This window comes from Coregonus clupeaformis, chromosome 1 (assembly GCF_020615455.1).
Source record: "Coregonus clupeaformis isolate EN_2021a chromosome 1, ASM2061545v1, whole genome shotgun sequence".
NCBI lineage: Eukaryota > Metazoa > Chordata > Actinopteri > Salmoniformes > Salmonidae > Coregonus > Coregonus clupeaformis.
Window position 1 is genome coordinate 51,588,031 of NC_059192.1, and position 12,184 is coordinate 51,600,214.

The following is a 12,184-nucleotide window of genomic DNA, read 5'->3' on the forward strand; positions in this document are numbered from 1 at the left end:
ACATCAGAGACTTGGGAGAATTCTCATGTCAAAATCAAAGCAGGCAATGCAGATAAGTCAACCTGAAGGCATTTTGCCATCTTACCGTTCCTGGCAAAATTGGCGATGGCCAGGGCTCCAGACAGCTGCAGCTGAGTGTTAGAGGACTGCAGCCAGGAGAGCACGTCCTGGTACACCACCCCCGTGCCCTCGCCGAAACACTTCTGCATGGACTCATCTAATGCACCAAAACACAGCACACAGGGACAGGCAGCACATCTGACTAGTCAACAACCAATCAAAATGTTTTTGTGATCAATATTTCATTTATCAAAGAAATAGAAACAGAGAGGACATACACTACCAGTCAAAAGTTTGGACACACCTACTCATTCAAGGGTTTTTCTTTATTTTTGCAATTTTTTTACATTGTAGAATAATAGTGAAGACATCAAAACAATACATATGGAATCATGTAGTAAACCATAAAGTGTTGGGTCATTGTCCTGTTGAAAAACAAATGACAGTCCCACTAAGCTCAAACCAGATGGGATGGCGTATCGCTGTAGAATGCTGTGGTGGCCATCCTGGTTAAGTGTGCCTTGAATTCTAAATAAATCACAGACAGTGTCACCAGCAAAGCACCCCCACACCATAACACCTCCTCCTCCATGCTTTAAGGTGGGAAATACACATGCAGAAATCATCCGTTCACCCACACTGCGTCTCACAAAGACAGTGGTTGGAATCAAAAATCTCACATTTGGACTCCAGACCAAAGGACGAATTTCCAGCGGTCTAATGTCCATTGCTCGTGTTTCTTGACCCAAGCAGGTCACTTCTTCTTCTTGGTGACCTTTAGTATTGGTTTCTTTGCAGCAATTCGACCATGAAGGCCTGATTCACACAGTCCTCTATGAACAGTTGATGTTGAGATGTGTCTGTTACTTGAACTCTGTGAAGCATTTATTTGGGCTGCAATTTCTGAGGCTGGTAACTCTAATGAACTTATCCTCTGCAGCAGAGGTAACTTTGGGTCTTCCATTCCTGTGGTGGTCCTCATGAGAGCCAGTTTCATCATAGCGCTTGATGGTTTTTGCAACTGCACTTGAAGAAACTTTCAAAGTTCTTAAAATGTTCCATATTGACTGACCTTCATGTCTTAAAGTAATGATGGACTGTCGTTTCTCTTTGCTTATTTGAGCTGTTCTTGCCATAATATGGACTTGGTCTTTTACCAAATAGGGCTATATTCTGTATACCCCTCCTACCTTGTCACAACACAACTGATTGGCTCAAACGCATTAAGAAGGAAAGAAATTCCACAAATTAACTTTTAAGTAGGCACACCATTAAATTGAAATGCATTCCAGGTGACTACCTCATGAAGCTGGTTGAGAGAATGCCAAGAGTGTGCAAAGCTGTAATCAAGGCAAGGGGTGGCTATTTGAAGAATCTCAAATATAAAATATATTTTGATTTGTTGAACACTTTTTTCATAACTACATTATTCCATATGTGTTGTTTCGTAGTTTTGATGTCTTCACTATTATCCTACAATGTAAAAAACATTTAAAATAAAGAAAAACCCTTGAATGAGTAGGTGTGTAAACTTTTGACTGGTAGTGTATATATAATGTGATTCACAGTCAGAGTATCTTTGCTCAATTACATTCGGAATCAAACATCAATCAAATTGAGTGATGTGACCTGATGGGCTCCCGAGTCGCGCAGCGGTCTAAGGCACTGCATCTCAGTGCTTGAGGCGTCACTACAGACCCCCTGGTTCGATTCCAGGCTGTGTCACAACCGGCCGTGATTGGGAGTCTCATAGGGCGGCGCACAATTGGCCCAGCGTCGTTTGGACGGTGTAGGCCGTCATTGTAAATAAGAATTTGTTCTTAACTGACTTGCCTAGTTAAATAAAGGTTTTAAAAAAAATAGACAGTGAAATGGTGTGTGAGTGAGGCATGGACGCAGGGGGTTTAAGGGGAGGACAGTAAAGGGATTCTGGTGCCTCCAGGTCAGGTTGAGTTCCTTACCTCCCAGCAGGAGAGACACGATGAGGTTGGAGGCAATCTTGATGCTGCAGAGATCATGGGGGTCAGAGCCACCTTGTAGCCCTCGAATCATCTCAGACAGAGCCTCAGGCACCCCCGACTCCACAAACTGCAGCTTTAGCACATCTGACAACAGCAGGAGGGGTGTGTTAGTCTGAGCACACATTCATTCAACCCTTCATGTGAAAAGCATAAACCCCATTCAGTTTATTTCATCTCACCTGTCTCTGTATAAATTATCATCATTGCCCAGACTCACCACTCTCTCCCAGTGATCCCAGCACCTCCAGTATGATGTGTCTTCTCTCGGCGTCAGGAGCCCGTTTCAGCTGGGCCGTCAGCACCTCCGCCACACCCACCTCTATCAGCGCCTCTCGCGCCGTGTCTGCATGGGTCAAAGGCCAAACATTTTTATCTACACCTTTATCTAACCAGGTCTTTCAGTTAGGAAACAATTATCATTCACAAATAAGATGTGAGAAACACAATAACAACTGGTTCAAGTCAGTATACAGTGTGCAGTCTCCAAGTAAACAAATGAGACAAGCACGCCATTTTGGTTCAGAAATGTAACTGAAAACAAACAGGCTTTCCTCATCTCTGTGACCCTCTAAAGTTCCTCTGGTGTTCCTCACCCATGTCGGCCAGATTACAGAGAGCCAGCAGACACACGTTGACCAGTGGGTCGTTCTCTGGGTACTCCCTCATGATGGCCACCAGCCTGGGGATCACCCCACTCTGCACCAGCTGATCCTGCTGGGCCGCTGAGAGAGGGAAGAGGAGAGAGAATAGAGGAAGGGAAAGAAGGAGGGAAAGTGTAATGGATTGAGACTGAGATAAATAGACGGAGGTGGAGGCACACACACCCACGAAATCCACCAGGACAAGCATTGCGTTACAGATTACAGATTAATTTAATAGGGTAAGATTCATCCTGTCACTGCAGGTAAAGCCTGATTCCCCCTGGGAAGGCCCCGGCCTGCTGGAGTCAGTCTCACTCACTGTTGTCGAAGCAGATGCGTCCGATGGCTCTTCCAGTGTGGAGCAAAAGCTCCTCATCTGCACTATTCAGCAGGGGCACCAGAACCGTCACTAGCCCCGCCTCAATGCACGTGTTCCTCACCGCCGCTTAAACACAGGGACAGAATTTCATCAATCTCTGATTCTACTCACAGTGAGCCTATGTCATTGTTGTGTTTGTAAATGGAGGACTGGGTCTTGACAGATGTAAATGAAAAGCACTCTAGCCGCTGTCAATGAGGCTGGTCTCAGACTAGACGTAACGTAAATCAAAATCCGTGACACTCAGATGAGTCTGAAATGTTACGTTTGGTATGGTTACATAAAACAGAAGGTTACTTAAGGCAAAAACTAAAGTAGGGTGGTTGGTCGGGGTGGGTGTATAACACAAACATCTAGCAACCCAAAGGTTGGTAGTCCCGTGTAGCTCAGTTGGTAGAGCATGGCGTTTGCAACGCCAGGGTTGTGGGTTCAATTCCCACAGGGGGCCAGTATGAAAATGTATGCACTCTAACTGTAAGTCGCTCTGGATAAGAGTGTCTGCTAAATGACTAAAATGTAAATGTAAAATGTTGCGTGTTCTAATCTCATCACGGACAACTTTAGCATTTGAGCTAATTAGCAAGTTTGCAACTACTTAATACTTTTTAGCTACTTAGCATGTTAGCTAAGCCTAACCTTAACCCGTTGACCTAACTCCTAATCCTAACCTTAACCCCTAACCCTAATCCCTAGTCTAGCTAACATTAGCAACCTAGCTAACGTTAGTGTTAGCCACCTAGCTAATGTTAGCCACAACAAATTGGAATTTGTAACATATCATACGTATTTCAAATTAGTAACATATTGTACGAATTGCAATTCTTATCATATCATACGAATTGTAATTCGTAACATATCATACAAAATGGATGATAGACATCCACAAATTAATGCATACCATACCAAACGTAACATACAGTATCATACTAATTCGTTTTCTGGATTTTCGTTTACTATGTTACGTCTACCCTTGAGTCCAGGTTGCAGATTGGTATTCATGCCCCATACCCCCTGTCGCTTTGTCTACAGTAGTAGGCTGGCATCTAATCTCACCTTCCCTGGCCATCTCTGCCACCACCAGTGCCACCTGGTTGGTGAGGAGACTCTTCTTCTTGAGGGACTGGGCCAGGATGGGAACGATACCACTGGAGGCAATCTCCACTGCGGCACCCTTCTCTGAGGACATATAATACACACACTTATATGGTAACTACCCCTGGGCATGGATATAGAATAGAATGGAAAATAACTGAGGACGGAAAATGACCATTGGCTTCATAGTAACATAAATATCTTTATTGACCTATAGACAAAACCTGCTAATTGTTAACCAGAAATGAGTTCTGACACAAAACTCTTGCTAATGCAAGTATCCCAGCAGTAGATGTAATTCCATTTCCTGTCAATCTTCTCTGTGATGAGATTGATCAGGATCACTAGGTGCAGAGGTTGTCTTTGGCCTTCCTCTCTCTACTCCTGTCTCCGATTAACAGTGACTCTAACCCCTCTGTAATGTCAGGAGGAGAACAGAGAGAGAAACTAAAATAGAATCCTCCTCTGTGTTGAACTTGGGAGGCAGATTCATTGTCATTAAAGCAGCAATGTGCAATAGACACAGAGGAAGACCTGATATTAGCATTTCCCCTTTCAAAGAATGTCACAACAGCCAAGGAGGCAGGTCAGGTTGTCAGGCTACACTGCGCTGCTATGGTAACGTCCCCTTGCCTGTTTTTGAGGGGAACCAAATGTAGCTGTCCGTGCACAGTGCAACCCCAGATAAACTGGATATTTGCCAGAGCAGAGCGAGGGAGAGCTGGAGAATAACTTGAACTGTCACTATCTCACTTCCTTCCGTTCATTCGTTCTCTCCGACCCCCCCGATCTAATCACGGACAACTTTAGCGTTTTAGCTAATTAGCAACTTTGCAGCTACTTACTACTTTTTAGCTACTTTGCAACTACTTAGCATGTTAACTAACCCTTCCTCTAATCCTAACCTTAACCCTTTAATCTAACCGTAACACTAACCTTAACCCTAACCCCTAGCTAACGTTTGCCACCTAGCTAAGGTTAGTGTTAGTGACCTAGCCACCTAGCTAACGTTAGCCACAAAAAATCGGAATTTGTAACATTTCATACATTTAGCAAATTCTTAACATAGTGTACAAATTTCAATTCGTAACATATTGTACGAATTGAAATTCGTAACATATCATACGAATTGTAATTTGTAACATATCATATGAAATGGATGATGGACATCCACAAATTAATACATACCATACGAAACGTAACATACGAAACGTAACATATCATACTAAATGGAGTGTCCTGGATTTATGTTCACTATGTTAAGTCTACCCCTGAGTCCAGGTTGGATACAGAGGAGAAACAGCAGAGGTGTTCTGAACAATCCTGCAACACTCTCACATTGAAGCAGTCTTTTTATAGCTGAAGATTTGGGCCAAGACTACGCCAGGCATCCAAAATCAAAAAAGGGGGGAAGGATAGATTCCTAAACAATCTGATAAATATGTTGAGAGAATTTAAGCTTTGCCACTATAGTTTCTAAAAGCTCTGGCCTTGCTTGCCATGGCCAAAGCAATGCCATAAAAGCTGACTGATGGGAACAGGCAGGAGTGAGATTGATGAATCAGAGGTCAGTGTCTACTGGAGATATGTGTGTAGACTCACTCTTCTCCAGTAGCACAGCAAGCACGGTGTCCAGATGAGGCTTCAGCTCCTGTTCTACCAACTCGGTGCTCACACTGATGGCATTCAGCGCCTCAGTCAGAGAGTCTGCAACACACACACACATAAATGTATATACACGCACGCACACACACTCACACACACACACACATAAATGTATACGCACGCACACACACACACACACACACACACACACACACACACACACACACACACACACACACACACACACACACACACACACACACACACACACACACACACACAGGAAGGGAGACACATCATATATTAGTCATATCTTCCTGCAGAACAACTACATTGCTCTCATATCATATACAACAAAATATTCCTGTAGAAATAATACATGCTGGTACAGTACATCCTAATGCTGTATACACACCCCGACACAAACATCCACACTGCAACCCCTCATGAACCTTCAGGATATGCCAATCTCATAGTGCCTTGCCAATGCACATACTGTACATGTCAAATGTATTGCACTTGTTAATGTTGGTGCAATGCATCTCAGCCAAACACATTTGCACATACTGTATAGGACCAGAGTGATATGAATATATGAATACACAGGCGAAGAGGTCAAGTTGCATCATGGATTATACATCAAAGACAGTGAGGGGTGGCTGGCAATGGTATCCCCCATGCCAGAGGCTAGGAGTAGAAGGGAGAGAAGGGGGGAAGGTGTGTGTGTACATCATTTCTGTAACATGCCTCTGTCCCCTCCAGCTAGCAAATATCTGACTGCTTGGTGCCTTCCAATTTCATTGAACATATCTGAAAATAAAGCCAAATGAACAAAAAAGAGCCCAGAACCCTTGACTTGAGAGCAGAGAGAAAGAGAGAGTAAAGCAGAGCTTAGTCAATGTGTGGGTGTGACAGTTAGCTGTCCTCTGTGCTGTGTCGTCAACACATACTTTCTAAGCAGAGCCACAGACAGAGAGTAATCACTTTGGCTAATCCCTGGTAAGCAGTGTGAAAATAGATCCTACAGTGAGAGGCTATCAGGGTTATATATAGGCCCAGGACGATACCAGAATCGCGATACTCGTTATTCTCGTGGCAAGGAAACAAAATGTCTTTAGTAAAACAGCCCTGATGTTGGAAACAATCATCCAGAGTCACATTGATTTAATTTCCAAGCTAGAGCACACAATATTTTACATACAGTAGGTTTTTAAAACACCAAAGACTTTATTTTTGCCATGGAAAAAATATGACGATACTGGTATCGTTACAGCTGCAGTAAATACACAGAGTCAAGTACCATACAGATCCCCATTTCACAGTTCCCGTTTGCCATTCCGTGTGTGTGTGTGCATGTGTGCATGAGTGCATGTGTGTGTGTGTGAGAGAGAGTCTAGGGAAATGATGCGTACAGCAGAGTGTTAATCTGTCCCATGAGAGAGATATAAGGACCCCCCCATGGTCCTTATTAACACTAACATCCCACAAACGAGGTGCTTCCTTTAGACATCTCCAGCCCTCCCGTCCTCTCTCTCTCTCTCTCTCTCTCTCTGTCTCTCTGTCTGTCTGTCTGTCTGTCTGTCTGTCTGTCTGTCTGTCTGTCTGTCTGTCTGTCTGTCTGTCTGTCTTCCAGGGTTGCTTCAGAGACAGCCACCTGTGCCCTGTCTCTGTCCCACAATGTTTACCTGGGCGGGTAATGTCAGCCCATATTACTGTGACCTTTAAACACAAGACAGGAAACTAAAACAGACAGGCTGATTGTCTCCTGGAATCTAGCCTGAGCTACATCCTTGTCGATTCCTACTGTACATCCCCTGGTCCAAATATTGGCAATGCCTCCACTGCTATACGCACTCATTGGCATGCACATGCTGTAACAGAGGTTTTCAAAAAGGGTTTTTCTACTCACCCACGTCGGCCATGGCTGCAAGTCGGCAGGCGCTCACTACTGTCTCCCTGGGATTTTATCCCGGCTCTCTGGCTTCCTTCCTCTGCCGATTCTGTATGTGTGTGTATGTGTGTGTTTGACTAAGTAATGAGAGAGGAGCAGCCCTGCTTCAGGCCACGCGTGCCCTGTCTTCAGTCACTGCGCTTGCGTTCGCTCTCCCTCTCCCTCTCTTTCTCTCCGTCTTTATTTCCCTCTGTCTCACACAGTAGACACTCTCTCTTCTCTGTACCGCTCACTCCCTGCCTCCTTTTTTAAATTCTCTCTCGTCTTTCTCCTTCTCATTCTCTCTCACACAATCTCTCCCCCACCCCACCCTCTGCCTCTCTTTCTCTCTCTCTTTCTCGCTCTCAGTCCTTTCCATGCTCTCTCTATCCCCCTCTGGCCCTCCTTCTCGCTACCTTTCTAATACGCTCTAAATCCTAAATCTCTCCAAAGCTCATCAGTCGACTATGAGCTCCTAGGAGACACTGAGACTGAAATACAAGAAGCCCTAACAATGACGCTTTACTGGTTCAGCCTCCCTGTAAACCTTTAAAGATTACTTTAAAAAGGAACATTAACAACAAATAAAAAAGAATGGTTTAATTGCTAAATAAAGGTCATAATGCAGTATAAACTACAATGGGGAGGCTACCGTGATAGGACTATCACTAGTATATGACATAATATTATTACCTCTTATTACATCATATTTCCTTCCTATCAACAAGACTTACTGGGCCAACAGAGCATGAGACATTAATTTCATAACAAGTAGCTAAATGAAGCCACACCGTCGACACATAATGTAAAGTAATACAAATACAGATAGAACCCATTACTGTAGTGGTGCCAGGAAATGCTGGGGCAGATTAAAAGGCTTTGTAAGTGAGTTGATCAATACTGGTAGATCACAAACCTCTATGTGGGGAGTGTTAACACCAAATTGATACCAAGAATAATTTCATTACCATGTCCATGGTTGTGTATAGAAGTCACCAACAGAGGACGTTAAAAAGAACTCCAGCTAAGAGCCACATGGATAGTTCAATTTCTGCTGCCCTGCTTTTGAACAGCAGGTGGCAGTTTAAGACAGCTCACTAAAACTAGAGTTTATTCCCCCAAGGTTGGTGATTCAATTTACATCCTTGTGCTGCCAATTCATCGCCATCTGGAAATGCAGATACCTGTCAGACAATGGAACTCAATTAACTCAGCCCCTTTATCACTATTCGTGACAGTTACATTATCTACTGAAAAACTGTCATGAAAAAATGACAATGCCATTGTCCAAAGCTTTAGTGGCATGTTTGATTCCTCCACTCAGTACTAATAATGTGAACACAATATCAAGGCCTATTCTTTGTATATGAGTCATGTCCCACCCGGGACGAAGAGGACTAAGTAAGTAAGTCTGTAAATAGTTGCCCTCTTATTGACTTTCAAAATGGCTGTCTATCTGCTTCTAACCCCATGAACGAAATCCATCATGACCCGACAAGACATGTTATCACAAGACACTCATGGGATAAGCATGGAGAATGTGGGGAAACCCAGGTCTCTCTGAGCAGCTTGGCCTCAAAGACGGTTGCTGTGACACAACTTATCAGGGATTTTCCCCCAGACAAGTTAGCTTAACGTATTAGAGGGTCTGAATAGGGGCCAGAAGGTCATGTTAGCGGGGTTACTGGGCACAGAGGGACTATTTAGCTTCATAGAGTCCGACCTATGGTAAGGCTTTAGAGTTATTAGAGAGATAGATCTTACTCAGTGTAAGGGTTGGTGTGAGGTGTGACCCAGGTGTGGTGCAGGATATACAGTAGGCAGTAAGCAGAGATGGTGAAACAAGGATCTTTACTGGTGGTCCCGAAGCCAGAATACAAAATAACAGACTTATCACGATAAAAGAAAGGCGGAGCAAATAAGTCTCAAAAAACCGTCTGACAGCCAAAATACGAAATACTACCTAAGACTGAAACAAATAACAAAACAGGGAGAACACTTCTCAAGTACATGTTCATAGGTCTCTGATCAGACACTGCGTAGTACTGCTGGACATAGAGAAACTAGCAGAGAAAACTGAGCAAGGGAACACAGGGAAGTGAGGGCATAAATACACAGGTGAACAGGTAGACACAGGTGACACCAATAAGATAATGATTAGTTCAGACTGTGAGTGAGGAGGTGCCTAAGGTTGTCGGAGGATGACACCTAGTGGGTCACTCCGGAACTGCGACCCCCTCCTGTAACAACTCAGTGATATGTCCATCCCAGACCCAGATAAAGTGAATTATATGGATAAGTGCATCTTTGTATGTTAAATGCCCCATACATAGACATATTTAGTTAGACTGATGCAACAAAACCATGAGCTTTTATTCACAGCATGAGGAGTGTTTTCTTTAAGTGCACCTGCCACAGAGACAACACGTAACTAAATTACCTACCAGACAATCTAATTGGAGTTACAGTTCAGATAACTATTTAATGGACAGAGCAAGTTAAGATCAGCCTCTGGGGTATTTTAAGAGAAGACTCCAGGAGCACTTTAGAATGCATCAGCTCTTATGGCAGAGAAGCACTGATGCATATTTACACAGGTTCCTTCCTTATGTCATGCCTTATAACAGAGACATTATTCACACTAATGCACAAGAGAATAAACGCAGCTTTGTGATTCATTGTGCCTTTCCGGATGAAGTCAAAATCAGTGCATCAGGCATACTCTAAATTCCCTTATATAAATGTCTGTGAAGTAGGGCAGTAGTTCATGTTGTAGTTCTTGTGTCAGGAAACCACATCTGGTCCAGAATGAATGAATCTATTTCACAGCCTTTACATATGGTATGTGACAATGATAGTGGATGCTGCAGTGCTGTCAGCAGTGCACTCCCTCACTCCCTCACTCCCTCCCTCCATCCACTGGCCAGATTAATCCAGTTGTGAGGGAAGGAAGGTAATTTCTGGGAGAGGTGCTGTTGTCTTCCCCAGACAGCCTTCATTAGCTAATGGCCTTGTCCAGAACTAATCAATTCAGTCTCCCAGACATCCATCTTCCAACCTAGACAGTACGCTGTGTGACATTCTGTGCTCTCTTTTTCACTCACTCCCTCCCTCCCTCCCACCCTCCTTCCTTCCCTCCCTCCCTGTTTCTCTGTTTTCTCCTCATTACATCTCTCCCACCCACTCAGAAACCCTGTTTTATTTCTGTCCGTCTTTTACCCTCAGCAGTGACATTGGAGATACTGTACGTACTCATGCATTTCCCTGTTCAACTGCCCAAGGGGCCTGTCATGACACAATGTGATTTACTACAGTCTCCTCAAAATAACTACCAACTAAATGATAACGTTTATTCAAATAAAAACAATTATCTGTGGAGTTGTATAGGACATTCAAATAAAATGGTTGTCAATCTAATAAGTTTCAAACTGCAAATTTGTTAAAGTCTGCTCCTTCATATTACTATACGTTTATAAGTGGGTGGGGTTCTTCTCTCTCTCTCGATCTTTCTCTCTCACTCTTTCTCTCTCTCTCTCTCTCTCTCTGACAGCTGGGGTGGTGGACCAAGGCTCTATGGGGGGTCAGGGGTGTTACCCCCTGTGCCAGCTGAGACAGCTCCCAGACCTTACGCCCTCATCAAATATTCAACAGCACGAACACACAGGGATCCCTCCATCCCCTGGAGAGTACCCACGTCATGCAAATCATTTGAAGCATAATGACGACCCTACAGTACACTCACAACCGCATATTTAAGACTGGATGGAGGGAGGGAGAAGCACACCCCTTGACCTGGGGCAAAAATACCAAATGAAAGATCCAGAGTGAAGATACACCACGCACATCCAAACACACATGTGCTCTCACACTTTTCTTAATTTGCTCTCATATGGAGTGTAGAGATTTTACAGTGCCAAAGGCTCTTAGATAACTACTTCAAGCTCACTTTTATAGATGCCGCCACTGTGTGTTGTTTTGCCAGATGAAGCTGTAAACTGATCAATCTGAGAGATTTGACATATACTGATGAATTCCTCAAAGCCATCCTGGACCATTATGCCAAAACTCTCAAAGCCTGAGATATCTACACTCAGACTCAAATCCCAAAGCTCTCATATGGCTTATAATAACACACATTTTCCTTTAAAAAAACTTGCTACAATGTGGAAAAACGTCAATTTCTGCAGTAGTTCTGTTAATCTCTTTGCCTGGTACGGTCCTATGTGCTAAACATCTACCCCTGTGTAATGTTACAGTAAGTATTAAAATGTAAAACCCAGACAGAACTTGTATAGATGCAAAAACAGACGTTGGATAATACAGTAATTTTGGAAAGGGTATTTTACTGTGGATTTTCTGTGCTCCATCATTGCCCCTTGCAGATTACTTTTAAATCCCTGACAGTGTACTGCCCCCTTCCTGTAGGCCTGCTTAAACTCTGATCCTCAAATCCTAA

The 12,184-nt window shown here is 43.6% G+C and overlaps 1 protein-coding gene across 2 annotated transcripts in view; it reads right to left on the minus strand.

Moving 5' to 3' along the window:
- The window catches only part of LOC121570267 (rap1 GTPase-GDP dissociation stimulator 1), a 35,360-nt gene that overhangs the window by 20,989 nt on the left and 2,187 nt on the right, over positions 1-12,184 (minus strand). Inside the window, exons 1-8 of one of the 2 annotated variants that reach the window (XM_041881741.2) lie at positions 7,708-8,056; positions 5,796-5,900; positions 4,155-4,277; positions 3,042-3,167; positions 2,675-2,803; positions 2,299-2,424; positions 2,022-2,165; positions 86-217 (exon numbers count right to left, since the gene is read on the minus strand). In XM_041881741.2, coding sequence (XP_041737675.1) covers positions 86-217; positions 2,022-2,165; positions 2,299-2,424; positions 2,675-2,803; positions 3,042-3,167; positions 4,155-4,277; positions 5,796-5,900; positions 7,708-7,720 — 898 coding nt within the window. In that variant the 5' untranslated portion in view covers positions 7,721-8,056. Of the gene's footprint in view, positions 1-85; positions 218-2,021; positions 2,166-2,298; positions 2,425-2,674; positions 2,804-3,041; positions 3,168-4,154; positions 4,278-5,795; positions 5,901-7,707; positions 8,057-12,184 lie in introns of those variants that run through there. The other variant, XM_041881745.2, reaches the window with a different exon arrangement.